General features: G+C 52.9%; 2 protein-coding genes across 3 annotated transcripts in view; both read right to left on the bottom strand.

Annotated features, from left to right (window-relative positions):
- MYO15A (myosin XVA) overlaps positions 1 to 3,595 on the bottom strand; it is a gene marked incomplete at its 5' end in the record, with an annotated part of 55,241 nt that extends 51,646 nt beyond the window's left edge. The window contains one exon of the mRNA XM_081269932.1: positions 14 to 3,595. Coding sequence (XP_081126058.1) covers positions 14 to 3,595 — 3,582 coding nt within the window. The remainder of the gene's footprint in view (positions 1 to 13) is intronic.
- Positions 3,596 to 10,063: 6,468 nt separating this feature from the next.
- On the bottom strand, positions 10,064 to 27,546 carry DRG2 (developmentally regulated GTP binding protein 2). 2 transcript variants are annotated; one of them, XM_081272834.1, is made up of 13 exons: positions 27,386 to 27,546; positions 23,919 to 24,079; positions 19,793 to 19,882; positions 19,084 to 19,144; positions 18,473 to 18,563; positions 17,767 to 17,839; positions 17,554 to 17,644; positions 16,537 to 16,634; positions 16,018 to 16,094; positions 14,634 to 14,722; positions 13,933 to 13,991; positions 11,191 to 11,244; positions 10,064 to 10,847 (listed from the first exon to the last, which is right to left on the bottom strand). In XM_081272834.1, exons 1-13 carry the CDS (start codon positions 27,447 to 27,449, stop codon positions 10,761 to 10,763), a joined length of 1,095 nt encoding a protein of 364 aa, XP_081128960.1. In that variant the 5' UTR covers positions 27,450 to 27,546; the 3' UTR covers positions 10,064 to 10,760. The 2 variants fall into 2 exon arrangements, with proteins under 2 accessions (XP_081128960.1, XP_081128961.1); XM_081272835.1 differs by having other exon boundaries at positions 11,207 to 11,244.
- Between the last annotated feature and the right edge of the window lie 346 nt (positions 27,547 to 27,892).

The following is a 27,892-nucleotide window of genomic DNA, read 5'->3' as shown; positions in this document are numbered from 1 at the left end:
CTTTACTCCATACCTTGTTCTGACAGTTTTGAGGGCCATTTTCTTTCCAGGGGCCCCTGAGAGACAGGCAAGCAGCTCCAAGGCCCAGGCGGTGGGACTGGGGTTGGGCCTGTACTCGTGGCCAGGGCCGGCGGGCATCTGCTGGCAGCCAGAGGCGGGACCAGCGCAGACCACAGGCTTGGAGCTCTGGGCCATGCTGGGGGTCCTGGGCCAGTTGTTGAGGTGGCTGCAGGGCAGCAGGCCTACCTTGCTGGAAGGAGCTCAGTTTCCGCACCTGAGGTAAAACCACGGCAAAACGCCCAGATGGAGGCTGGGGTCGCTCACCCTCCTTGGGCAGGGGTCCTGGGGCCCCAGTGGGGGCCAAGGGAGCCAGGGGTCTGGGCAGTGTCCTCGAGCGGTGCCATAGTGGCTCTGTAGCCCTTGTCTGGTCACACATAGCCAGTGGATATGAGAGGCTGAGCCGTAATGCCTTGTGCTCTGCGGGGGCATCCTTTGGAGATGTTAGGGTTAGGGTCTTGGACTCTGCTGATGGCTGGGGTTCTCCTGGGGTGGCCGCTTCTTCAGGATTCTCGGGGCAAGGGCCAGCGGATTTGGTGAGCTGTCCAGGTCCTGGGTCATGGTGTCTGCCCAGGAAGATGCTGGTTGCGTTAGAGGCTGGGCCCTCAGGCTGGGCAGCAGTGGATGATACCAGGCCCACATGCTGCAGGAAGGGATTTTCAGGCCCAGGAGGTGGCCTGGAAAAGCCGCGAAGGCTGCCCACACTTCTTGGCCAGGGCGACGGTGGGCGCTGGGTGGGAGGCACATCTATGTCCCAGCTGGGGTCCAGCGGGGGCACTATCCAGGGTGTCTCCGAGTCCTCAGGTTCATGCTGACTCTCCTGGTGCTCCTGGGACCCTGCAGCAGCTCTCCAAGACCTGGCCCTTGGTGGCATGTGGAACGGCCGGTGCACCTGTGGCTTTACAGCCCGGGTGGGCGGCTCGCTGAGGCGCCGCCATGTGTGAGGGAGGCGTGAAGGCAGGTTGAGGGACCGGTGCCGGGGGCCATGGCCCAGCAGAGGGGGCAGTGGGGGTAGTCGGGGTGAACCCAGCACTGGTGAATGCGGTGGGCCCAGGCGCCCGGAGGCTGGTCGTTGTCGTGGCTTTGGGGGCTCCCGCAGAGATCCAGGCCGGTGAGGTGGAGGTGGGAAGGGCGGCTGGAAGGGGCCCCTACGGAGAGACAGCTGAGGGGACAAGGGCCCCAAGGGTGAGCGGTAGCCCGGACCTGGCAGGTTCCTCAGGGAGGGCTGAGGTGAGGGCAGGGGACTCCAGGCCCGCCTTCTCGGTGCCACTGGGGAGGCCCCAGGAAAGCCAAAGGCTGACCCTCTGTGGCGGGAACCCCTGAATGAGGGTTGGGGCACAGGGAAGGCTAGCAGGTCAGGGGGCACCTCTGGGCTTACAGGAGGGGGCTCCACAAAGGCCCACCAGTTTGCCTGGGGTGCTAGGGGCACGTGAGCTGGGGCGGCCCAGGGTGGTGGGTGTCGCCGGAGGGAGCCATAAGGGGAGGCTGGCCGGGGCAGGCCTGAGAGTGTTGGGGAGAAGGGTGGGGCAGGCGGTGGGCCAGGGTTGGGGGGCCTCCGGGAAGCTGGAGGGGAGACGAGCTTGCTCCAGTGGGAAAGTATCCGGGGCGTGGGTGCCGGCGAGGGTGGGCGGTGGGAATTGTTGTTGTTTTGGGCCCGTGGCTGGGTCCTCCTCAGCACGATGGGCGTGTTGGGCCGGTCAGGGTCCATGCCAGCCAGCTTGTAGCCGAAGCGTTTGTAGGCCGCCTCCCGGACTGCAGGGCTGGCCCCTCGTGCCTTCTGGCTACCCCTGAACCGCGGAATGGGCTTCTTCTCTGACAGCGTCTTTTTGAGAAAATGTGCCAGTGAGGTGGCGGGGCGGGGTGGCGGGCGACCCAAATCAGGGCTGAAGCTCAGGCCGCGGTGGGCACCAAAGGCCGACAGGGCCCGTTGGAGGTTGCGCTGGCGAGGTGTAAGGAAGCCCCAGTAAGGGTGGGCATAGGGCACCGTGGGCACTGGGGGCATCTCTTCCTCCTCCTCCTCTTCATCTGCATCCCCCAGTGGAATGTCCAGGGATGGGGGCAGGGGCACCTCCAGCTTCTCCTTTCCAAACAGCTTCACCTGCGGCCGTGGGAAGAGGCGGAACTTGCGGATGAGGGACAGCTTGGACCTGGCCGGCTTGTCCATTCCTTGCTGCTCAAAGAAGGCTGCACTGGGCAGGCGGAAGGAGGTGCTCTGCCGCTCCCCGCCTGCTTCCTCTGGCTCCTCCAGCTCCACGATGTCATCCATGGGGTGGGCATATGGATTATGGGGTGACAGTATAGGTGGCGGTACCCAGGGGTAGGCAAAGGACGGCTCTTCTGGATAAAGATAGGGCACTTCGGGGGCATAGATGGCCTCATCTCCACCTCCATAGATGTCTTCAGCATAGGGGACGGTGTAGGGGACCCCATACGGATCAAAGTAGGGTGCGGGATATGGGGTGTCGTATGGAAGGTCAGAGGGTGGGTATGGCAGGTCATAAGGTGCATAGGGATCTAGGTAGTGGCTATATGGGTAGGCCTCACCCTCAAACCCATCATGGTAGCTATAAGGAGATGAATACCCAGATGGGGGTGCGTAGGGGGGTTCATAGTCGTCATAGCCATAGCCGTACCCTGGGTAGAAGGAGCCACCATAGTAGTCAGGGTGGTAGTAGTCATAGGGGTCCTCAGGCGGGTACCCGTAGAAGTGGTCGCCATAGGGCTGCCAGGTTGGGCTGTAGGGCCTGTAGCCGGCCAGGTAGGGCTCCTGTTCCTCATAGTGGTACAGCGATTGCTGGTCATAGTAGTCGTCGCCCTCGCGGTGGTAGTCATAATACTCGCCCAGGTCCTGGAAGCCCTCGAGCCCGTACAGCGACTTGCGGGAGCCCGAGCCCCGGAATGGAGCCTCGTCCTCGAAGGGCAGGAAGCCCACGGGCTCCCCAGATGAGTAGATGCTGTGGCTGCGCGGGAACCTGCGGAGCCGGCCCCCGGGCCGCAGGATCTCCGCGCCCGACGGGAAGGGCAGCTTGCGGGAGCCCACGCGGGAGCCCGAGCGCTGCAGCCAGGCGTCCAGCGTGGCTTGCTCACTGCCCGACTCCTCAGCCTTCTTGAGGAGGAACTTCTTGGTGAGCCAGTTGATGGCCGTGGATGCCTTGCTGAGTGACCGGGCCCGGGGCCGGAGACGACCGTACCCACGACGTCCGGGGAAGCGGATCACCATGAAAGAGGGCTTCTTCCCCTTCATCGCCCGCTTCTTTTTGCCCATGCGCATCTGCGTCATGAGCTTGGACGTGGACTTGAGCACCGTGCGGGCCTTCTTCTTGCGTTTGGTCTTCTGGGGGCCAGTGTGGAGGCCCCAGAAGAAAGCTGATGCGCTCCGGAACTGGCCCTTCTTGGAGACCTTGGGCGTTCGATCTCGGAAGCCCATGAACAGACGGGAGGTCCCCTTAAGGCTCCGTTTGGGCTTCTCCGGCTCCGGGGCCTTCTTGCCCTTCTTTCCTTTCTTGGCTTTCTTCTCCTCATCTTCCTCCTTTGCCATGGTCGCTTCCTGCTCCTACCACGCCTGGGGCTGAGTATCACAGGTTCAGGGGTTTGGAGACACAAGGATCTGCTAGGTTTCCTGCTGGCAGCTGGACACCCGGCCTCCTCCGTCTCTGGGCAGCCGGGACTGGAGGATGGTTTGGGGAGGGATGGGCCAGCATTCGGGGAGGGTGGATCCATAATTCATCTCCTCTAGAGACGCCTTGGGTTTCACCCTCCAGCCGCAGTGGAAAGTGCGTGGGTGTAGTTTACTGGACAGGGGAAACCTGGGGAGGCCTGTGCTGGGGGGGAGGGGGGTCATCCTGGCTTTGGAATTGCCATGGCAACAACCGTGCTGACCCAGGTCAGGCCTCCCTGTGCCTCAGCTGACTAAACCCCCAAAGCAGAGTGCTTGCCTAAGAAAGGATGCCACCTGCCCTAGACCACCCAGCCCACCTGCATTGAGCCAGAGTGAAACCAGATCTCCTTAGCCCATGATGGGGGTGGTCAAAGCCCACCAAGCCACCTGGAAGGGAACCTTGGATCTTTCAGGTGTTACGCAAGAAAGGAGTGGGCAAGGCAGCTGCCCCAGGGCAGCGATCAACGTAATGAGAGCTAGCTGGTTCTCAGCAGTTGAATAATGCATTGGGGAGAGCTGGGCTGCTGCCTCACAGAGCAGGGAAAGGTGGAGTGTCTCAACAGTCCATGGAGAAGGGAGTGGGGCAGAGGAGTAGAAATAGAAGATGAGCTAGGCCTGTTTCCCAGCCCTGTCACTGATGAGCTGTGTGACCTAAGGAGAGCCCTTTGCCCTCTTTGGGCCACGGTTTCCTCATCTGTAGACTGTGAATGATGTGTTGGGAAGAAGCAAGATTCAGTGGAACTGCTCAGTAGCTCAAGAGGTGAAAGGGGCTTTGTGGTGGCTCCTTGCTGATGTCCCTAACTAGTTCTATCCATTCTTCTCTGTTCCTTCCCTAGCTGAGTAGCTGTAGTCATGGGACCCCTGCCCTCTCTGACAGTTTAGACATCTGACCCAAGGCCATATGCCAACCATCTTGGGTGGTGACCAGTTAGACTTGATTTTGAAAATTTGCCCTAAAAGGGGCAGAAGCTGGGCAGGGGTGTGGCTCAGTAGTAAAACCCATGTTTAGCATGTGCAAGGCTCTGGACTCCAATCCTGGCACCAAAAAGGGAGGTAGGAATTGTGGATTGTTAGAAGAAGGAGATGGGAAAGAACTTGGGATGTTGTGGATAGCAGTTCTGGAGTCCAAAGCCTTAGAACTGTTACTTCTCAACTGGGCATGGTGGTGCATGCCTGTAATCCCACCCACTCAGGGGCTTGAGGCAGGAGGATCACAAATTCAAAGCCAGCCTCAGCAACTTATGGAGACCCTAAACAACTTAGCAAGATCTGTCTCAAAATAGGAAAAAAAAAAAAAAAAAAGGACTGGGGATGTGGTTAAGTGGTTAAATGCCAGTGGATTCAATCCCTGGTACCTCTTCCTCCTGATTCTCATCTTCTCTTCCTCCTGCTCCTCATCTCTCTTCCTCCTTCCACTCCTCCTTCTGCCCACGGATCGGGACATCCAGGATCCAGAATGGCTGATGACAGACTTTAGTCAATTCCAGACTGCCTATTTACTGAACTTGGTTTTAGCTGTTAGGCCCCAATGCTAATGCTTTGGTTGCTTAAAAGGCAGCATGGGAGACAGTTAAGCAGTGAGGTCGTGGCCCTCGTTCTGCCCCTTGTCACCTTCATGCCTCCAGGGAGTGGCTTCAGAGCCGCAGCCTGCTCAACTGTGACTTCAGGGTTGACAAGAGGTCTTCCTGGATGCAGGCAAGGAGCAGGGAGACCTTCCTCTCTCCTTGTCTGCCTCTCCTCCTCTGCTCACTGTCTCTTCACCTTCCTCCTCTGGTTCCTGCTGCTCTTCCCTGAGACTCTCAAGAGCCCATTAGGGTACCAGCCATTGAGAGAGGTGGTGCCAGAGGCTGGTGGCTCCTGCTTCAGGTAACCATCCAGAGGGGACAGGACAGTGGATGGAAACTGGAGTGACTGAGCAGCTTCCTGGGCAAGGGCACGCAGGGAGTCAGCTTTCTGCAGTATGGATTTTGAGGGGATAGAGGGACAGCCATTCTCTGTCACCTCCTTCCATGCTGCTTGCTTTCCCACCGCTCTCTGGGCTGTGGTCACTGCTCACTTGAAGGAGAACAAGGACAGAGAAGTTGGTTTTTCTGAGCCTGGATATGACACCCCCCAACGCCCCCTTGCTCCCCACCCCCACCCTCCTGTCCCTAAAGCCCTGGCCAGGTATATTAGCACAGTGATCTCATGGGACTCACTGAACAGGCCTTGAGGCAGAAACTATCATCATCTCTATTGTCAAGATGAGGAAACTCAAGCCTGGCATGGTGGTGCAGGCCTATAATCCCAGTGATTTGGGAGGCTAAGGCAGAAGGATCATAAGTTCAAAGCCAGCCTCAGCAACTTATGGAGGCCATAGACAAAATAAATAAATAAAAAGGGCTGGGGATGTGGCTTGATAGTTAAGCACCCCTAGGTTCAATCCCTGATACCAATAAGATAAAATAAAAAAGAAAGGATAAAAAAAAAAAGAAGAAAAAAGATTAGGAAACCCAGAGGTAAAGTGAGTGATTTGTTCAAGGCCATGTGACTAGGGAGGGGGATCCCAGACTTGAAGGATCCAGAGCCGCTCTCCTGGCTGGGCCCATCTGCCTGCTGAGCTCTTAGTACTTGGGCCCTCACATAGGAGGGGAGAATCTCTGGGTGCTGGCTGCAGGCAGGGGCTTGGCAGGGCTGACTCCAGAGCCTACTCCAGCCGGGAGTTCTGGAGGCAGAGGACCCTTACTGAGCCACTGGACAAGCCTGAGACACAGCTGGTCTCCTACAGGTGCAAAGACAACCAGTGCTGTCTCTGATATGCCAGTGAAGGTTGCCTAGGCCATGTCTCTGAGCCCCTCTCCCCCAAGAGCAGATGAAGAATGTAGTCAGGATGGCAGGCAGGGGCTGGCCCTATGAGGCTGTGGAGGCTGGGGCAGGACTTTGCTCCCTAATCTCTGAAGTAGTGGGAAGCCATGGCAGTATTTGCATTTTGGAAGTAATAAAAAAAATAAATAACAAACACTACTAAAGTGTTTGCTTTGTGTCAGGTTCAGTGCTGAAGGCTTTCCTGAAATATCTCACTAGATTCTCACATATGTGAGAATGGAATTCTTCCTATTTTATCAATGAAGGGCTTGATATGAGAGATGTTAGAGACTCAGCTGAGAGAGCCACAGAGAGGAAGCTATTGGGTCCGTGTTGCTGCCTGCGGGGCCTGGGTTCAGAAGTGCAGGCCACACACAGCCCACCCAGCACTCATTACAAATTCCTGAGGTGGGAATGATTCTTCTCATTTTATAGTTGAGAAAGCAGGCAGAGAGAGGTTTAGCAAGTTGCCTGAGGCCACACAGTTGGCAACTGGGACTTCCCTTTGCTTCTCATCAAATGGTCTTGAAAAATGTTCTAGGGTCTCTGTGGGAAGGTTGGGAGGGGATGCACTGTGCAGGCAAGGCGTGGGACCATTGGCTTGGCTGGGACACAGAAGTGACAAAATATAGCAGACACATTTGGGACCTGGTAAAACAGGTTGGCCTGGAGGGGTTGGGGTAAGGGTACAGCCAGACAGGATTGGGGTTGACTTGGGCAGAACTGTTCTCTGAGGCAGAGGGGACGACTATGTGGAAGCACAAGTCTGCTCTGGGAGGCAGCGGTTCGGAGCAAGGGCAGCACCATGCAGGAGTGAGTCAGGAGATGGTTTGTTCTCAGGCCTGGAACTTGCAGGGACAGACATTCAGCAGATTAGGTGAGGTGCAGGCTGGGATGAGGGCTGCCAAGGAGAGGGACAGAGTGAGGAGAGGACCCTGGGTGAGGGGAACGAGGAGGCAGGGAAGAGACCACAGTCAGCTGGGTTGTGCCTGCTGAGGGTAAGAAGAGATGGATTAAAAATGGTGTCTGCTCGGCAATGCCTGGCATCAGGAGCCATTTGGGTGGTATGTTAGAGTGTGCCCAGGGGTGAGGTGAAGAGATTGGCACTGGGGTTAGCCTGGGGAAGCTAAACTACAACAGAGAGGCGTAGTGGGAAGACACCTGGGGCTCTGGTGGGAGGTCCTCAGGTATGACTCAGCAGCTCCTGGTGCCCTTAGGGTGGGGAAGCCCCCTAAGAACCCTCCTCAGGATGCAGTGATAAGGAGCCACTGGAAGCCAAGGTGACTTGGCCTCAGGAGACACCTGCCCTGTCCGCGCCTTACCTGAGCCATCTAGCCTCAGAACTGTGAGAAATGACTTTCTGTTGTTAAAACCATCTGGCCTGGGGTTTTCTCTCATAGAAGCCCTGACCTGGACAGATAAGCTGGCAAATCAAGTGGACAGAAGGTGAGAGGGAGAGGGACAAAAAGATAGTGAGAGACATGATACAGAGAGACTTGAGGGTGAGGGAGAAGGAGAATGCACCCTCCATGGAGCGCGAGATCCCAGGGAGGCAGCCTCCTCCTTCATGGCGGGAGAAGGGGGTACAGATGAGCACGGGGTGTTTCAGGGAAGGCAGGAGTTTTCTAGCTAGGACTCCACAGCGAGTGGAGGAGTGGGAACAGAGGGGTTTGGAGGAGCTACTGTGCAGTGTCTGGGCAGTTGGCACCTGGGGGGCTGGGAGGGGGTGCCCAGGTGCCCAGTTCTTGAGCAGGACAGAGAAGTTCGGGGTTCCTTGCCAAAGGAGGGTTCTGAAATGAGAAATTGTGGAATCTAAGTTGGGGAGGAAGGGCCATGGAGAATGAATGAACACACAGACGTTGGACAGACAGAGGGACATTTGCTCCCTTGGCTCTTTTGCACTTTGAATGCTACAGCCAGGTCAGGATGCCACCTGAGGCAGAGGGTAGCCCTGCAGTCTGAGTACAGACCTGAATGAGGTCTTCTCCTGAGTTTGCAAGGGGAGGTTAAGTGAGGAGAATAGGGAAACTGATAGGAACAGGGCTCAACCCTTGAGCTCATCCTGGTAGCATGGGTTGGGGACCTTGGGGGGCTCCCCTATAGGGGGCTTCCACAGACCTAAGGGCATTGTGAGCTGCTGAGTCACACTAACCTGGCCATCATGCACAGCATCCCTATCTCAAACTCAGGCTTAGATAGTACAATCATGTTGATCATAGATCAGAAGGCCCAGGACACAAAACATGAGACTGCACTGATCCACAGGGAAAGCCCAGGAAACAGCCTGGCCACCAGGAGGAACCAACTGTCTGAGGACCCCAAGCCTCTGACTACATCTCCCACCCTCTCCCAGACAGCTTGGGGGACAAAATGGGCCTGTATCCATCCAAGGCCTGGACTGGGATGGACACCCTGTGAGCTCAGGGCCTTCTCAACCTCTCCCTGATTTCAGAGGACCCACCCATAGGGCAAGGACTAGGAATGACTGTCACCCAGGCAGAATCCCTCCCTTGGGTCCTTATGACCAGACCATGGGGAAAGGGGCTGAGGTAAGCCAAGCATTTACCCGTCTTGGCTTTCTACCATTATGAAGGGGGTCTGTGAGGGCATTGATCTTATAGAGGAAGACAGGGAGTTAGGTCCAAGGCCCAATTCTGAGGCTGCCCCCTTCCCAAATCTCCCCTGTGACCCGAGGGTCAGTGGCAGACTTCAAGGACCTAGGGGCAGGATCCCCTTACCTGGGTCCCGTGGCCTGCTCCCCGCCTGCATGCCGCCTAATGGGGGTCTTGTGTCTGGCCCCAAGAGCACGGCAGACCCATCTGAGCAGCTCTCTGTTGTGAGAGGGGAGGCCCAGCCCACCCCGCCAGCCGCCTGGGGCCCCATGTATATTTAATGATGTCTATTATTCCTGTTTTGTCTCCGGAAAGGAGCAAGCACCTGACAGGAGAGCTGGGAACAGCCAGGAGAGCTGGGCAGTGGCTCCCTCCACACTCCAGCCTGCTTGATGCTCTGGAGGAACTCTCTACCCCTCTCCTAGCAGGACAGGACTGTCAGCTTGTAAAAGGCACACCTCCCCGGGGAAGCCCTCCCTGCCGCCCTGCACTCAGTGTTTTTGTTTCTTCCACAAGGACAGGCACAACCCCCGGGAGGTGGAGGCCTCAGCCACCCTCCATCCCCGGCTTGAGGTCATAGGAAAGCAACCAGCTAACCACCTTGTACTACTGAAGGGGCCTTCCTGCTACCCCCAGAATATCTAAAAGAGCCTCCTGGGGATGAAACTGACCCTGGCAGCTGGGCCTGGCCTTCAGAGGGGCCATGTTGGGCTCTGTAGCCCTAGGTTGATCCTCCTGGGCCTGGGAAGATCCACTGTCATCACCACAGGCTTGGGCCTGCTCCCACAGGGCCCAGGCTATACCCACTCTGATTGCCAGGTTCATCGCTGCCCCCTAGCCCCCTGCCCAACCTGGCAACAGAGTCCAATAAGTTTATAAAGTTTCCTTTAGTCTGAACAGAAATAACTTTTATTCCTTTATTTTAGAAAGGAAAGCAAGGGGCTTAGAGAGAAAACAAAGAGTCCAAACTCATCAGTCCCAGGTGTGCAGGGCAGGGTCCTGGGGTTTGTGCTGGGCAGGGGCTGCCCTGGGAAGGGAGGCACTTTAGGACCACTCAGGTTGTGATCTGGTTTCCACCATGGGACAGCCCCATGTGGGGGGGATAGCCCCATGTGGGGGGTACTTATGGGGCTTTTGTCCTAGGAAAGCCCTTTCCTGGAGTACCAGAGAAGCTGGCAGGAGCTGAGGGAACAAGGTACCCTGACAGTAGCTACAGCCTAGGGACCCAACTCCCCAACCAGCATGGAGCCTGCCACCAGTTTTAGGCCCTGGTTGGGGAGTAAGTAGGTAACTTGCTCCCTCAGTGCCCAACAGGGATCAGGGGTAGGGATATAGGCTACGAGTTCCCAACATGGAAACCCACCAGGGGGATCAGGCTCATGGGAAATGTCCCCAACAAAGCCCAAGTCCCTCAACCTCACCCCTCTGTCCCAACATTCTTCATCATCTGTCTACTGAAGAAGCTTCTGGAAACAGCAGAGATTCGAGGGAACCCTTTCCTGGGGCATATGTATTTGTGTTTTTCCTGTTTGGGCTTGTGTGTGTCCTAGGGGGGACACCTTCCCAGGCGACGAGGCTGGCGGGCGCTGCTACTTCTTCACAATCTGGATGACATCCTCGTGTTCCATGGTGTGGGTGAGGCCCACTCGCTGTGGGCTATACTTGGTGCTGGTGCCCTGGGTAGGGATGGGGTAGAGGGGCCATGTCAGCCTCTAGATTGGCCAAGGCTGGAGTTGTACTGGGAATGAATGCCAGAGTGAAGTGGGGGCCTTGGCATCAGCAGCCCCACATGCCCAGAGCAAGAATGTCCCAGTGGTCTGACTCTCCTGGCATCTCAGAGGTGGGGATGGCCCATGTCTAAGCTGGGTGGGTCTACACACTCCGCAAAGCAGAAGAGTCATAGCAGCCCCCACATGAAAGGATGGGGATGCTGTGTGGAGGAGGGCAAACATCCTGCTCTGAGCCTAACCCAGGGGCAACACTGGACCTAAATCCCCACCCGCCTCCGCCTGGACTCACCCACACCAGGGCGTACTTGAACTGGCTGGCGAGCGACCGGTGGATGCGGTGGCACTAGAGACAGGAGAGAATCAGAGAGGTGAGTTCCTGCACTCAACGTTTTTGTTGCTTCCAGAGGATTAGGCACAACCCCTGGGAGGTAGGCCTCAGCCATCCCTCCACCCCTGGCTTGAGGTCATTGTGCTACCGAAGGGGCCACCTGAACTCAGCCGTCTACCTACAGTCCTGGGCATATGCTGGGCAGCAGCTTTTCTCACAGCAGGTGCTCCAGCAACTGAGACCTTGAGTCAAGGGATGTCACATGGCTTCCTAGTCATGGCTGCAAGTGGATCTGACATTCCCACTCCTGGATCTGCCCAAGAGCTGCAGTGTTTGGCAGGAAGGCTTCTGAGTTTTGCAGCCCCTCCTGAATACAATCTGACAGATGCTACTTCAGAATGAGCCAAGGTGGCTTTTCAGGACATCAGCCTCAGTTGGAACCACAACTGCTTGGTCACTGTCTCTTACATTTGCTGGCCCTAGCTGTGGCCTGCAGCCTACCCCACACATCACATCCCTGCTCCCCTATCCCCCACCGCAGCCTACATCCTCAACACTCTGGGTACAGATGAAGGTCACAGAAATCCTAGCAACGAGGAAGTTGGAAAGAGACCTTGGAGGGGCAGCCAGCAACTGCCCCAGAATGTGGACCACCAGGTGCCATTGTGTTGGCAGCACAGTGGTGGTGGCAGGGAACAGACTGCAACATTGCTTCTCCTCCCAAGTGCCTACAAGTTTTACAGGCCCAGGCCTGCATTAACATTTCCTGAGCTTATACAGGAAGCTAGCTGATTCTGGTGACCAAGTGTTAATGCTTCAAATATAAGGTTCTCCCCAAAAACTCATGTGCAAGACAAGGTAGGAATTTTCAGAGGTGAAAAAATTAGGAGAGTGGATCAGATTATTAATCAGTGGATTAATTCACCAACAGGGGTCCAGGCCAGGTAGATTACAAGGGCTCTGTGGGTCTGTAATCCCTGGATGAGAAAAATGAGGCAGGAGCTGGGGCAAGATCATAGGTCTAACTGTGGTCAGCAATAAGCAGAGGCCAGGGCAGGGCAAGAGATTTACTTATATTCTGTGACAACTGGGACAGGTGTCACCTGTGGGGAGCATGAGCTAAAATGGAGGTGGCCAGTGAAGGGAAGGCCCCCAAAGCCCATCCCCAGCCTGCTGACTTGTTCTCACTCCTGGGTCTGTTGTCTGCTACCTTGGCCCCTGCTCTCGGATTCTGCTCCTGCTCTGGGGCCTCTGTACCTGCTTTTACTGTTGCCTGGCACACCCTCCTCTTCCTGGTGTCCCATTCTTCCTCCCAGGTATGGCTAAAGCCCACATCCTCTCTTGCAATCAGCTGGGCCTGATGAGGTAGGGAAAACTCCCCCGCAATGCAAGAAGAATCCAGAAAGGGCCAGCATCTATTTGCTACAGCCTGCTGGGCTTCTGACAGGGGACACAGCAGCTAGAGGTTCAGGAACATGCCTGTGGGACGGAGCCTCCACCATGGAGCTCCTTTTGTGGGTACTCTTAGTCTCCATGGTTCCTGCTTGGCCTCCTGACCCTCACAACCAGGCCCTGAGGAAGATGTGATTTTTACCTGACCCCACTTGTCTCATCACCTGGAGGCCAGCACCCGGAGACCTTGGGCTAAATTCACAGATGCAGGAGACCAGACTGCAGGACCACCCACCACTGTCTTTCTAATACAGGGACAACTGGGTCTCAAAGGGTCCCCTGCCTCCATAATACGATCCAGAGAAGAAATGGGCAAAAGAAAAAAAAAAAAAAAACCAAGAAAACCAAAACCCAGGAAGATGGTCATGTGCGCTGAAGCATTGTCCCAGCTCTGGGTGGGCTCCTACAGGATCACATTCAGGCAACAGTGTTATCAACAGGCAGAAGCACTCTCATGTTTCCTGAGTCCACAGCTCCCTGCCTGGGGTGCCTCCTCTACACCCACCCCCGTCTTCACTGTGAGGTCTGGCTTGCTCTACAGGGCAAAATGCCTTCCTGACCTCTGTACGGAGCAGGTGCCACCTCCACTACCCATAAGCACAATGGCTTAGTTCTAGGACCGGGTGCTTACCACCTACTGGTCCCAAAGACCCTTGTTTTGGCAAGACTGGGCTACTGTGTTCAGTTTTGATGCTCAGTAAACACATGCTGAAAGAAGGAAGCAGTCAAAGCCACCCAGGCCGAGGAGTCGGATAGGGCAGGCCAGGCTTAGGACTAAATGGCCAGTCTGCCACCAGGTAAGAGGACCTCTCCCAGACTCACAGCTCCAGCCGCACTAGAGAAACCTTTTAACAATCTAGGAATACCAGGGGCAGTAGCTATCTTGGACTGAACACCAGAATGGACAACAGCCATGGCCCCAAGGAGATTGAAGCACCAGAAGTAGGGAGACAGCACCACCGCTCACTGCCATCTACCCTGTGCCAGGTGGAATTCTGAGAGCCTTACACATTTGTCCCCATTTGCTGTGACCCTCCTAACTGCTCGGGAGGCCAACAGCATCATCCCACCATATAGAAAGGCAGAGCTCCCGACATGCAGGTGGGGAGGGGTAGCATGGACTCAACTCTGGCCTGTCTAACTCCAGACCCTGCCTTCGCATCCAAGAGCAGGAGAGGCAAGCACCCCAGGCAGAATGGAACTCTAGGGCCCACAGAGCTACCACCCTTGTTTAAGGAGATTTCAACTCACCACATGCTCCACAGAGGCTCCTTTCCGAAGAATGATGGCATCTGTGAAGTCTGGCCTCTCTGCAGGGGGAGATGGGGGGAGAATATCAACCAGTCATGGCCCATGCTACGGAGGCCCTCTGGTTCCCAGGCCTTACCTAACCTTGCCCCTGATAGCCAGTACACTCTCAGGATAGACTCTTGTGCTATCTTCTACAACTCTGACCATGACAGAAAATCAAAAGTCCAGGATTCATGTGTCTGCCACCCCATCAGCCATGATGGCACTTATGAAGATGAGCCACTTGGAGCATCTGGACTGAATGGACAGGAAGTGAGTGGCTGTTGGAGCCTAGGCAGGGAAGCTGTGGCTCTCCCTTCATCAACAAGGTCAGGGTGGAAAAATGCCCAGACACAGGCCTGTCAATGTGACACAAGGAAGACAACCAAAGCCACTGCAGAGGGAGGTCAGGAGGGCAGGGACTGCTGTGGTCAGTGGGGACTCTAGGGCAGGCTCTACTAGAAGCCCCAGCACTCAGCTTTCTCTGCCACACAGGCTCACACAGAGGCCTCCACCAGCTGGGATGGAGAGCAGTGGCCTGCTCTGAGAGACAATCTGGGCCAGGGCTGGCACTGGGATCTCTGGGTACCATGTGCAGGGTAGCAGCCCTGTGGGAAGGGTGAGGCTCAGTCATTTCTTAAGCTGAGTCCCACCAGACTCACGCCCTCTCTTCTTGGTATAGATGCAGGTCAGGGCCAAGTACTCCCAAAGCATCTCCAGCAGGTAGTCCAGGTTCAGTTTCATGCCACAGCTACAGGGAAAGGAAATGGTCTAGTCAGGTAGCAGCCTAGGGAACTCAGAGGCTTCTCACTGGAGAGAATGACCTCTGCTGGCCAGGCACCAAGGCCAGTATGGCCCTACAAGCTCCCATGAGGAAACTAGCCTGTCACCCTGATGCACTCCTGGCTACCAATGACAATCATGCTCAGAGTTCAGTGTCTCCCTTAAGGCCAGTATGGCTACGCTCTACGAAGAGCCCACAGCCTCTGTGCCTGTCTCAGGCCTGTTGTGAGAGACTAACTGGAACTGGGTTGAGATGGGATGATGGGCAGAGACTGAGAACGCAGAGTTCACATCACCCTGAGAAGAAAAAGTGGCTGCCAAGGACCAGAGCAGCCCACAGGGGCTGAAAGCCGCTAGACCTGTGGGGAACCCTGACTTGACTGAGTGACCTCAAATGCATCCTAACCTCTGGAGAACTGTTGTGAGCATGAGCAGGTAAAGGTGTGCCCTGTTCTTGTGCCTTGAGGACAAGCATGTACTTTCATGCCCTGAGGATAAGCATGTCCTTCCGTGGCCTGAGGGACCTGGGATATAGTAAGAGGGGGGAGAGGAGCTGAGATCGCCTTATGGATGGGACATTGCTCTTTGCAGGGGCTGAAATGTCCCAGGAAATGGTCCTCATCCATCATTTGCAGCAGCCACCCCGACTTGGTCCCTAAGCATCTTGCTCCCAGGTGCTGGGCTTCACTGTGAAGTTGCAGATCGACAGGTCTGAGCCAGAAAAAAGCAAAGTCAAGTACTTAATCCATCCCAAAGAGGAACCCTGCAAGGCAGCGCTGGGGAGTAAAAAGCTGTTAGCACAGTGCAGCCAGTTTGGGGAGCACCCTGGGACCCATCCTGTAGAGAAGGGCGGGAAGCAGGTGGCCAGGGATGGACCTTGCCCACCTGAGAGCTTAGTTCCCTTTTCCCCTTGAGCTGTGGTCAGATAGAAGCCATGACTTCCAGAACACAGGAGAGGAGGTTGTACCAGGGCTCTGGGGGACACTGGCTCATTAGTAGGCTAAGAAGCCCCTTAGCCATTCAACCTCAATGCTGAAATCCTTGCTCACCCAGAGCCCCCCAGTTACCAAGAACAACCAGTGGCAGTTGAGGCACTTGCATTGTTTCCTGGGCCGCATGAACAGAGAGCTCTCCTCTGGGAGGAGAGGCTGGACTTCATGAGGTCACATGAAGCCAGAGGTGCCTGACTTTTCCTCCAGGCCTGTCAGTTGGGACGGGAACACAGAGCAAAGACAGCAAAGTGTCAGGAGGTCAGCACCTTACCTGATGACTACACTGTTGGGTTTCCGAGCCAGACGGTCCACTTCTTCCATGGAGATCTGGTCAATTTTGTTATACACCTGAGATTGAAAAGGTAGAGATGGGTAGTGGGGAAGAAAGGAGTAGAGCAGGGCAGGAAAGGATCTCACATCTACCTGCCTGCAGGTTCATCCTCGCTCACCTGAGCGCCCCCTCTCCCACTGCTGCCTCAAGGATGGGTAAGGGTACAGGGGCTTAGGAGTGGCTAGTCTCCCCCCAAAAAAGGAATGGCTGGGCTACAGCCCTGGTTTCAAGTTCTCCATGTCTATAAGAATGAAGCAGCAATTGAGGCAGAGGGCAGGGGAGGAATACGCACAGCCCCAGCCCTCTGCAACTCTCGAGGAGCCTGCCCAGGGCAAGAGCAATGGTGGCCAGGCATCTAGGTCATAGGAGCTCAAGAAAGGCCACCAAGGGAAAGGCCACATGGCCCGGGGCCAGGGCACTCCACCCACATGAGCACCCCTGAGCAGTGGTACCACTTACATACAGGCAGGGCATGTACACCCGGTTGCCCATGATCACATCGATGAACTCATCTGGGGAGCAATCTTCTCGGAAAAGCACCTCTGCATTGAAGATCTCTGAGGGACTCAGATTAAGGGCAATTTGTACACCAACAGCCCCTCATGTCCCAAGAGCTCCAAAGGTGTCCAAAGAGCTAAGCAAAAAACATGCTGGCTGGAAGGGGCCTTGGCCACGATCTGCTTGCAGGTTCTACAGATTTTATTTTTTAAAATATTTTTTAGGTGTTCATAGATCTTTATTTATTTATTTATATGCGGTGCTGAGAATCGAACCCAGTGCCTCACACATGCTGGGAAAGTGCTCTACCACTGAGCCACAACGCCAGCCCTCTAAAAAATTTTAAAGCTTGAGGAGCCCTCTCATTTTTCACCCCAAACCACAATATGCAAAAATTTCAATCAATAAGCCATTTAAATCTTTGTGGTCAAGAAGCGGGGAAGTGTACTTCTAGGGTCCCCATGGAACTCTAGGTTTCCTTGCAGGAGCATCGTGTGAAAGCTGGGCTGACGCAGTCTGTTGCACGTGCACTTTCCCTCTGGGGGGTTTTCTGCCCCTACTTGCACATCTTTGGTGACCAGGGGCTCACAACTCTCTTGGTCATCACATCTGACACTACGGGTTCTCCCTCCGCTGAGCTCAACACTGCCCCTGAAGCCCTGACTTGTCCTCAAGGCTTCTGATAACAGGAATGCACATAGCCTCTGATCCTTCCTGAGGCTTCTCCAGGCCAGGAACCCCCAGATGTCCCATGACATCTCATCTTTCTCCCAGATGTCACTGGCCACCGGGGTGTCTAGAACTCAATGAGGAGCCAGGAAGCCTTTCTTTGGTGCTGGGGAAGCCCTGGCAGGCTCATGTAGCCTGGGGGGAGCTTTTCCAGAGGCTGCTCAGATGGCTCAGGAGTTGTTAATGGTGATCTGCTATCCCAGGTGGCCTTCTGTCTAGGATGCCCCAATTGCTCTTTGGGAAGGATACTGTACTCGTGCAGAATGAGCTGCACAAGCTTCTCTGAACACTGAGTCAACGTGACTGTTGAGTTGAAGGAGATGCCACCACCTTTCTTGGGCTGGAGCAGGAGAGAGGAACACGGAGAGCTGCTGATGAAGAGGTAATAGCAATGATCTCTTGGCCTCCACCAAGGTTCTGGCAGTCCAGAGCTGTCACTGCCCTGGTCACAAAGAAGCCTACCTTGAAGTAGATGTTGGGCTTGTGCTTGTTGAGGCGGATGCCCACTGACTCCAGCTCCTTCTCCAGCAGACCCCTAGATAGAGCGCTTCATGAGCCCCTCACTGGCTGCCGACGAGCAGGCTCTGCAGCCTGCACATTAGCCAGGAAGCCCCTTGGACCCACATGGAAACCAGCTCCCTCCTTGACCCCAGCAATACAATGCCCCAAAGCTGCAGTGAAACCCTTCTGCCATGGTCAGAGGGGAGGCTGGCTCAGGGTACAGTCACTATGCACGGGCAAGCAGCATGACCCCCTGGGAAGTAACCAAGGGAGGTGCTGCTTTGGCCCTTAGGACCCCCATGGGTCTGCTGCGGCAGACGTAGGCCAGTGTGCCCTTGGACAAGAGGCTGTGGGGAGGGTCAACACTTCTGCTGCTTGGGTTGGACTTGTGGCAGATTCTGGTCAGTGACCAGGGCACCTAGACCACTGTGGAAAGAAGCCAGAGCCAGGCCATGCTCCTTATTTCCCAGCCCCAAGATGCCCCTGTGCCATCTAGACACAGCTCGGAGGACAGCACATCCCAGGCTGGGTGCTGCTGGGTTACAGATGAAGTCACTAGTACTCCCATATGAGAGCCAGGGACCCACAGAGCACCCACCGTGAGCCCAGGAACGCAGGGGACCCTCCCTAGACAAGTAAGCCTGCCCCCCTGCCCCACCGCGCAGACCTCTGCACCTCTCCCTTGGTAGCATCCAGCATCATGATGACAACATCAGCCGTACGCGCCACAGCGATCACTTGACGGCCACGACCTTTCCCTGGATGGGTGGAAAGGAGGTGGTTACCCACTGGCAAGTGTAGTCACATACGTAGGACCTCCACCCAGCCCATCACATCACAAGCTCCTGTCCTTACAGAGCCACCATGGTCTTTGCCACATGCCACTTTGATTTTCCTGGTGTTGTTCTTCAGTCCATAAGCTGTTTTACTCATGGAGACTTGTTTTAAAGTCACCACCTTAGTGGAGTGGCAGGATAATGATGGACCTGTTTTCCCCACCCCTACCTTGTAGCAAGCCCAGGCTAGAAGCTTCGTGAACATTTCTTCACTTAATCCTTAGAACTATGCTGTGAATGCCTGCTCATTTTATAGAGGCAATCACTTTGCCTGAGATCACAGAGATAGTATGCAACAGTATTTGAACCTGAGCCTGTCCTTTCTAGAAAACGAATAATATAACCAGAGATCCAGGGTGATCTCCATGACAGTCCGCCAGATTCCAACAATCAGTGTCAGAGCTCCACTGCCTCCCTCCCACCCACCTGTCCCTCCTCACACCTTGTGCTGCGCCTTCAATGATTCCAGGAAGGTCCAGGAGCTGGATGTTGGCACCTTTGTACTAGAGAGCAGAAGAGAACAATGTAAGGTAAGGTTGGCTGACTGATGCAAAGGGCCTGCTTGACCCTGAGACACCTATGACAGCTCTATACCTCAGGGCTTATGGGAAACACAGAGGCCAACTGTGGCCACCTGTGAACCTCATTTTCACCTCAGCTTGGTACAGACCAGAGCCTAGGAGATTAAGAACTGCCTGGGAGGGCTCTTGAGATATAGTTCCATAAAACTCACAGCTAATGACAACAACCCTTCACAAAGAGACTCCTTCACCTTGGAGACTCAAGGTCAAAGCACTTGTTGCCAAGGCAAGCACCCCACAAGGCTCTGAAGCTTTACAAGAGACAGACGGATGGAGCCAACCAGCAGTTAATGACCAGAACTGAGGCAGTATGGGGAGCAGAGCACTAAAGGGAACCAGGCAGTGCTGCCATATGCTGGCCGGCCTCACAGAATGAGTCAGGGTTCCAGGCCCAGCTGGGCATCTCTGGGGTCCCCTGAAGTACCACTACTTCAGGGCAAAGCAGTTCAGCTCTGAGCCTGCCCCCATGCAGGAACGCCAACCTCTTATTTATACACACATGAAAAGTATCTGCAAAAGCGCAAACAAACACATTCTTTCCCCTCCCGGGGCCCGGCACACCCCACTTACCTCAATGACCCCAGGGATACACGTCAGAGTGGTGAACTCGTAGGACGCAGCTTCACTGGCCGTGGAAGTCATCAGACTCAGGAAGGTGGACTAGGAGAAAAAGAAGATCAATGCACTGAGAAGTCCTGTTCCTGTCTCCTAGGAGAGTCCCCTGGGAGAGAGGCTTGCTGGGTGGGTGTGGGCAGCAGGAAGAGCCTTCCTCGCCCCTGGCTATAGGTTTGGGTAGGTGTTTCAAGAATAACTGCTCAGCGGAGAGACTCTCCTCTGGCCCTGCAATGATGGATTAGGCCTGTGTTCCTTGGCCTCAGGTCTGAGGTAAAGGTGGGTACCTGATTTCTAAAGGGTCCCCCACATGCGTCAGGAAGCCTTCCTGGCCCCATAGCACTTGTGAATCCAGGATCCAGAGTTTGCTCTTGCCCCAGGAAGGCTGTGAACAGTCCTACATATGAAAGATATAATGGTCCTGGGAGCGATCACTGCCAAGACACTGAGCAATGCTACTGGAGGCAACCTTTGGGATAGTGTATAATCCTGTCTGACCTTTGTGGTAAGAAGCCTGGGCCCTCCCATGATGGGAGAGTCCATGTTTCTAATAGTGCAGGTGGAATCTGCCATAGGGCCCAGATCCCATACAGCCCTCAGAAACTACAGAGGTTTTTACCAATTTCTCTCTCTGTCTGATGCACATACCAATTACACAGGCAAGAAAACCAATGTAACAAAACACTGTCCAGCCGGTATACCGCCCCACATGCAATAAGCATTCAAGAAATGGCTGCTGCGGCCCACCTCCCATCCCTGGCCCAGAGGAAGGAGCTCCACATACTGTTTACAGTGAACTGACTCAGGAGTCGCGCTGGCACCTGATACAAGCCCTGATCATTGCTCATGTGGCTTGCATTCGAGCAGCATCCTACCGGCCTTGTGTCTACCCTTTCTTTACCTGCCCTTGTCTATCATCTGTACAGCAGCCAATGATTCTGTTAAAAAGTTAGTCAGGGGGCTGGGATTGTGGCTCAGCAGTAGAGCACTTGCCTCGCACATGCAAGGCCCTGGGTTCGATGCTCAGCATCACATAAAAACAATAAATAAATAAAATAAAGTTATTTAAAAAAAAAAAAAGTTTGTCAGTAGCCAGGTGTGGTGGCACGTGTAATCCCAGCTACTTGGGAGGCCAAGGCAGGAGAACTGCAAATTCGAGGCTAGTTTCAGCAACTGAGTAAGGTCCTAAGCAATTTAGCGAGCCCCTGGGGATGTTGCTTAGTGGTAAAGAACCTCTGGGTTCAATCCCCAAAAAATAAAATAAATAAAAAGTTAAGCCAGTGCGCTGAATCTGGTTTTTAATACACCATTCTCCAATAAAAGGAACCAGGGCTCTGTGGAGAATTAGCAGATCCTATAGTAGGACAGAGAATATGTAAGGTGAGCCTTGAGCATTCTGAGGTGTTAGTGAGGAAGTGCTGGGAAACACAATGACAGGAATATGTCCAAAAGCCAGGCTCCTGGGGCTGGGCTGTAGCTCAGTGGAAGAGCACTTGTCTAGTGTGGGTGAGGCACTGGGTTCAATCCTCAGCACCACATGAAGAGGAAAAAAATTTAAAAAAACAACCATGAAGGCAGGCTCAGTGGTAGAGTGCTTGTATGGCATGTGCATGGCTTGGGGCTCCATCTCCAGTAACACACACACACACACACACACACACAAAAGCCAAGTGAAATAGCTCCAAAGCTAGAACAATCTGAACAACAAAACAGTAAGGGAAGTATTAGACAGCATAGAAGTAAATACAAGCCCATGTGGATATCAAGATTGAGTAAAACAAATGTCTAGAGAATGAAACTGATGAAATTATGTTATATGCATATACAAATATGCCATAATGAACCTCACTATTATGTATAATCATAATACACCAATAAAAAAGGTGCTAAAATCAATAAATGGGGCTCTGAGGGTGGAGCTCAGTGGTAGAGCACCTGCTTAGCATGTGTCAGGCTCCAGGTTCCATCCCCAGCAGCAAAACAAATTTAAGAAATAACAAACAGGAGAAAAGAGAGAAATCTCCTATACACAACAATTCCAAAAATTTATGTAACTCTTCCCCCTCCAGAAGGTGAAGTCCTGCCCATTTAAGTGTTACTGTACTTGAAGAGGAAGGAAACAGAGTGATTCTGCAGTGCAGAAATCTGAACACACCATCTGGGCCAGGTGGTCAAAGTCAACATCAACACTGGTCAGTCATGTTGACAGCATGAACCCTTTACACAACGTGAAGGAAAACAGCACTTAACCTCTGTGGGCTTCCTCCCTACACCAGAACCCCAAATAAAGGCACAAGAAAAACACCCAACAAACCCCAACTTTTTGCAAAGGTCAAGGTCATCAAGTCAAATAAATCTAAGAAACTGCCTAGAAGAGTCTAGGGAGACATGACAGTTAAATATTATTTGGGGCTAGGTGTGGTAGCACATGCCTATAATCCCAGAGGCTCAGAAGTCTGAGACAGGAGGACTGCAAGTTCAAAACCAGCCTCAGCAACTTAGCAAGACCTTGCCTCTAAATAAAATATTTTAAAAAGGGGTGGGGAATGTAGCTCAGTGGTTAAGCACCCCTAGGTTCAATCTCCACTATCATAAAAAAAAAAAAAAAAAAAAAAAGTGATGTGGGATCCACACAGTAGGGAAAGGTAAGTAAGAAAATCTGAATAAGGACCTGAATTGAAAATGAACACGCAGACAATGCTTTATGAGTCATGACAAGTGTGCAATCCTTGTGCAAGATGTTAGGGAAACTGGGTGTGGAGTACAACGGGAACTCCCTGAATTGTCTTTGCCATTTTTTCTGTAAATTCAAGACTATTCTAAAGTAAGAAGTTTTAAAAAACTTCTTGGATCATGTTTCTTTTCTGCTTGAAACCATGAAATGACACTTACCTTACCCTCCACATACAATGTAAAACAATATGGATTTTACCACTAAACTGAGCAGCTTTTCAGAAGAAACCTTTCTTAGAAAACTCTGCAGTGATACCAACATCACTCTTCTCTCTAAGCCAAAATCCTTCTGACAGTTCCAAAGCCCCCATTCTCTCTGATTAATCTCCTCTGCTCTCCCTGATGATCATTCAAACTCAGCCACCCTCTCATCCCAGCATACCAAACAAATTTGCTCTCCTCCCTCTGCCTGGAAGGTTCTCACCCAGGGCTCTCCAAGCTCTCTCACTTCCTTCAGGCCTCTGTTCAGATAGCCACTCATCAGAGAAGTCTTCCCACACCCTGACATAACTCAGGACTTTGCTGCCCACTGCAGGTCACCACTTGGTACACCCAATCTGTATTTGCTTTCGTCCCATCCTCTGGGAGGAGGGAGTTCTTTCTGTGTGGGCAGGGACAGAATTCGCTTGTTCCCTGACCTGTCTCCAGGACCTGGCACAGTGCCAGCATAAGGTACACACTCAATAAACACCTGCACTGATGGATAAGGGGGGGAGACCAAAGACTGCTAAGGAGAGGGACGAGTGCAGCGGGAGGTAGGGTCTTCTCTGGCCCAGGGGCTTAACCCGGAGAGGCAGTGATGGGGAGACTTAAATGGTCATCTCTTTGAAGATGGTCTCTTGCCTACTTCCCTATTATGGTTTAGATCTGGAACATCCCTCAATGGCTTCTATATTGAAAGTTTGGTTCCCACTGCAGTAATGATCAGAGGTGGGGCTTTTGGGAAGCAACTGGATCCCACAGGGCTCTGAACTCATCACTGGATTAATCCATTGAGGGATTCACAGCTGAATGGCCTACTGGGAAACTGCAGAGGTGGGACCTAGTTGGAGAATGGGTCCTTGGGTACTGTGTCCCTGGGGGACTATATCTGGTCCTCAGCCCTCTCTGCTCGTTTTCTCTGCTTCCCAATTGCCAGGAAGCAAACAGCTTTTCCCTACCATGCCTTTCTACTATAATGTTTTTGCCTCACCCCAGCCCTAAAAGCAATGGAGTCAGGTGATCATAGACTGAAACCTCTGAAATCAGGAGCCAAAAATCTTTCCTTATAAATAGTTTTTCTCAGGTATTTTGTCACAAAGAAAAAAGCTGACTAATACACTCCCCAAGGCCCACACTGACCATCACTGACCTTACCCACAGAGGGAAATCCAATCAGTGCCACTCGGGCATCACCTGACTTCATGACATCGAAGCCTTCTCCTTTGGTTGAGGCTGATTTGGATGGTTCCAAGAGCTGGGCTCGATACTTGGCAAGTTTTGCTTTCAGCAGGCCCAGGTGATACTCGGTGGCTAAAAGAGGCAAAGCAAGATAGAAGGTAAGTATTCAGAATCTCCAAACCTGACAGGTCAACTGCAGCCCCACACATGGCCAGGGAATGTCAGAACCAGACAACAATCACCACTAAGGAAATCAGGAAAGAAAAAGCCACCTCTCTGTTTAAAATATCTCTTGGCTTCTCACCTCATTTAGAATAAGATCTAGTCTTCTTGTTGAGTCCACCCCCCATGTCAGTGGTTCTCAATGGAGACAGTACTGCTCCCTGGGGAGCATCCTGGAAATCCTAGAGATATTTTCTGTTCACTCTGATCGACTTGTCATATCCCTAAGACATCCACAAAGGGAAACCTGGGTTAGGATCCCCAGGGCCTAGAACCTAACTCTGCTGCCACATAAAAACAGGACATTTTTCTTTGGCAGTGTTAATATATATTGGAATTCTCAGAAATTTAACTGTTGTGCACAGTAAGGGAAGGCTGCATCGTGCTTTATTTTTGTTCTTGTTTTGACACCGGGCATTGAACCCAGGGTGCTTAACCTCTGAGCCATATCCCCAGCCCTTTTTTATTTTTTATTTTGAGACAGGGTCTCACTAAGTTGCTTAGGGCCTCACCAAATTGCTGAGGCTTGCTTCACACTTGCAATCCCCCTGCCTCAGTCTCCTGAGTCGCTGGGATTACAGGCATGTATCCCCATACCTGGCAATCACACTTTATTTGGAAATTTACTATTCTGGGATGTCATGCTATCATGGCAACACCTCTTGTGGGACAATCCACCCGCGATGGTCTGCACTGTGGGTGCCACATCCCTGGTGATTCTACCCAGAGGTGTGTGTGCTTCAGTTATTTCATCATAACTTCCTGGTACCTTAGCAGCACTCCAGCATTCATATGGCGAAATAACACTTATTTTCATCATAAATTATTTTCCTTTTTTCTCCTCTTTATATTACTATTAGGAAATTATATTGATTTTTTTTTCAAATTTTGTGGGTATATAACTTATATTATTAATGGGGAACTTTATTTCACATGTCAAAAAATCTAATAGAGGGAACTCTTGTTGAGACTGAGAACCAGGACCCCACATGACCCAGCTCCTGGCTCCTTCTCCAACTATCTTTTCTGAACAAGCTGACCTCATTCCTGCTGCATGACCTCTGAATGCATTGTTCCCTGTACTTCAACCAGATCTTCCCAGAGCTGGCTCCTTTTTACCATTCCAGGAGCAACTCAAAGGGCGCTCTCCTGCCTGGCCTCAGTGGGTAATGTCAAATGGTGGTTGAGAGCCTGTGCTTCACAATTCCACCCAGCTATTACTGGATGTTTTACTTGGGAAAAGTTACTTAATCTTCTTGTACATCAGTCTTTTAACCTGCAAAAACAAGGATGTTAGCAATAACAACCATGCTGGATTTCTGTAAGGCTTAGAGAAAGCACTAGAACACCACTTAGCACATAGTGAGTACTCAATAAAAATTAATCATTATCCACAGTAAACCCCACCCCTCCCCAGGCTTGTCTTGGCCTCATGACCCTCTTTATTGTCTTTACTGCTCTTAGACTAATTGAAACTATCTCATTTCTTACTTCCCTGACTGATATGGCCAGAACTGTGGTAGTTTCACCCCAAGCTTCCTCAGCCTGGAACTCAGGCAGAGTTTAGCAAATGAATGAGTGAACTGATGGCAGTATGAAAGGGTTAAGATATGGATTTAGCAACAGTCAGGTTCGTATAGTCCTTCCTGTCATCCTAAATCATAAAATTCCCAGCACCTCTAAAGAGAAGGAGTAGGTCTCAGTCACCTTTGCATATCCCTGTCTACCACGGCCAGAGCAGCAGCATCTCTAGCCTCCCCTAGGCCTTCCTGATACTTTCTTCAGGCCTTACAGGGTGATACTCCACACAGCAACCAGAGGGAACTTTTAAAACAGAAATCAAACTAGCTTTCCCCTGCTTAACATCCTCTGCCACCTCTCATTACCCACAGTCTTTTCCATGACCCATGAAGCCCTAAATCATTGGATGCCTCCTTTCCCATCACGGTACTCCAGTCTCAGACCTTTTGAGTTTTGAACATAACAAGTTCATTCCTGCCTTAGGGACTCTGAACTAGTTGTTCCTTTTATCATGAACAGTCTTCCTCCAGATCCTGCATGGCTGGTTCCTTCTTTTCTTTGGGGCCTCAGCTCAAATACCCACTTCATTGTGGTCTTCTCTATCATTCCACCTAAACAGGCCCAATCCCCAGTCCCCACCATACCCTCACCATTCCACTATATTACCCTGGTTAGTCTTCATATTTACTGTGACTAAAATTATCTTGTTTATTTGATTCCTAGTTTACAGGCTGTTGACAGAAGGGACAGATCTGTGAGGGCAGAGATGTGCCTGGTGTGTTCATCATTTTAAAGGCTCAGGAAACAATTTACAGAATGAATGAATCATAGAAGCCCCACAACTCTTCAGACTTCAGACTAAATGGAGCCAAGGGAGGGCAGTCAATGAGACTTGGGTTTCTTGCCTCCTGCTCCTGCAAACCTGAACCTCACAGCACTGGCCCAGGGAATTGCATCTCCAGTATCCTCCTTATCTAGACTGTTCTTGCTGTCCCACCATGCACTCCTCAATTCCTATCCCTTTGCCTCAGCAGTGTCCCCTCACCTGCAAAGTCTCACTTGCGGCCAGTGTCACGTTCTTCTCCCCTCCCCTCTCCTATACAATCTCCAGATTTCTTGCAGATTTCTTGCTTCCTCATGTGGTATCTATGTTGGAAATTTATTTTAAACATTGAGTGCTCACCTTGTGCTCAGTACTTTGTAAATGTTATCCAATTTAACTTAATCTGGGAGCTGAGATGGAGCAGGGGGTTATTACTATCACCATTTGTAAATGGGGACCTTGAAGTTCCAAGGTATGACTTGGAAATGACTTTCCAGGGTGTCAGAGCTAGTAGGCGGTGGAACTGGGGTTCAAACCCAGGTCTTCCAGATTCCAAGTCCTGACTACCTGCAACACCTCACTGGCTCAGGGCTGCAGGGTGAGGCTGCTCTTGGGAGAGGTCTTCCCTTGCACTTCCCAGCACAAGAGGGGAGACTACGAACTCTCCAGGGAGTTCTCCACTCGGCCACCTGGTCTAGCACTGATCAGATCTATTGGGGGACTCTCTAGTCAGGAGCACTGGGACCACGATCCCACATGGCCCTGCCTCGGGCGCGCTGGGCGGCCGCAGTACTTCTCTGAGGCCTCCCCCATTTTACAGACAGAAAAACTGAGTTAGGCAAAAAGGAAGGCCACTCCGGGCCGACCCTCACCCTTGTTCTTCTGCGTCCGAGCAATTTCTTTCTCGATCTCCGAGATCTTCTCCAAGATCCCCATGGTTGCAGCAGAGATGTGCGCACGGACGCCGACAGCCGCAGCACCGGGAATTCCGGTGTGAGCGCGGCGACAGCGTGCGCCCGGAAGCCTACTGCGAACAGGGTCCTCCTGGGCGCCTTGTGCTCCAGGATTAAGAGCCCGGGCAGGCGATGTGGAGTGGAGTATACTTTCCGTTCCGCCCGCTTAGAGGGCCCGGCCACCAGACAGCTAGGATGGGCCGGGACAAAGCTAGCCGGGGGCGGGACAAAGAGGGGGCGGGGCAAAGACCGGCAGGAATGGGAAGAGAGAGAGAACTTCCGGTGGTCCCAGATCTCTTACTGTGGGTGGCAGCTGGTTTTTGGGCTTGCTTGTTTTGGGGTGTTTTTTGGTGGGGCTGGGGATTGAACCCAGGGCCTTGTGCATGCAAGGCAAGCACTCTACCAACTGAGCTATGTCCCCAGCTC

This window comes from Spermophilus citellus, assembly GCF_964194105.1.
Source record: "Spermophilus citellus genome assembly, chromosome: 17".
Classification (NCBI taxonomy): domain Eukaryota; kingdom Metazoa; phylum Chordata; class Mammalia; order Rodentia; family Sciuridae; genus Spermophilus; species Spermophilus citellus.
The sequence above is the reverse complement of the archived record's forward strand: the minus strand, read 5'-3'. Positions and strand labels throughout refer to the sequence as shown.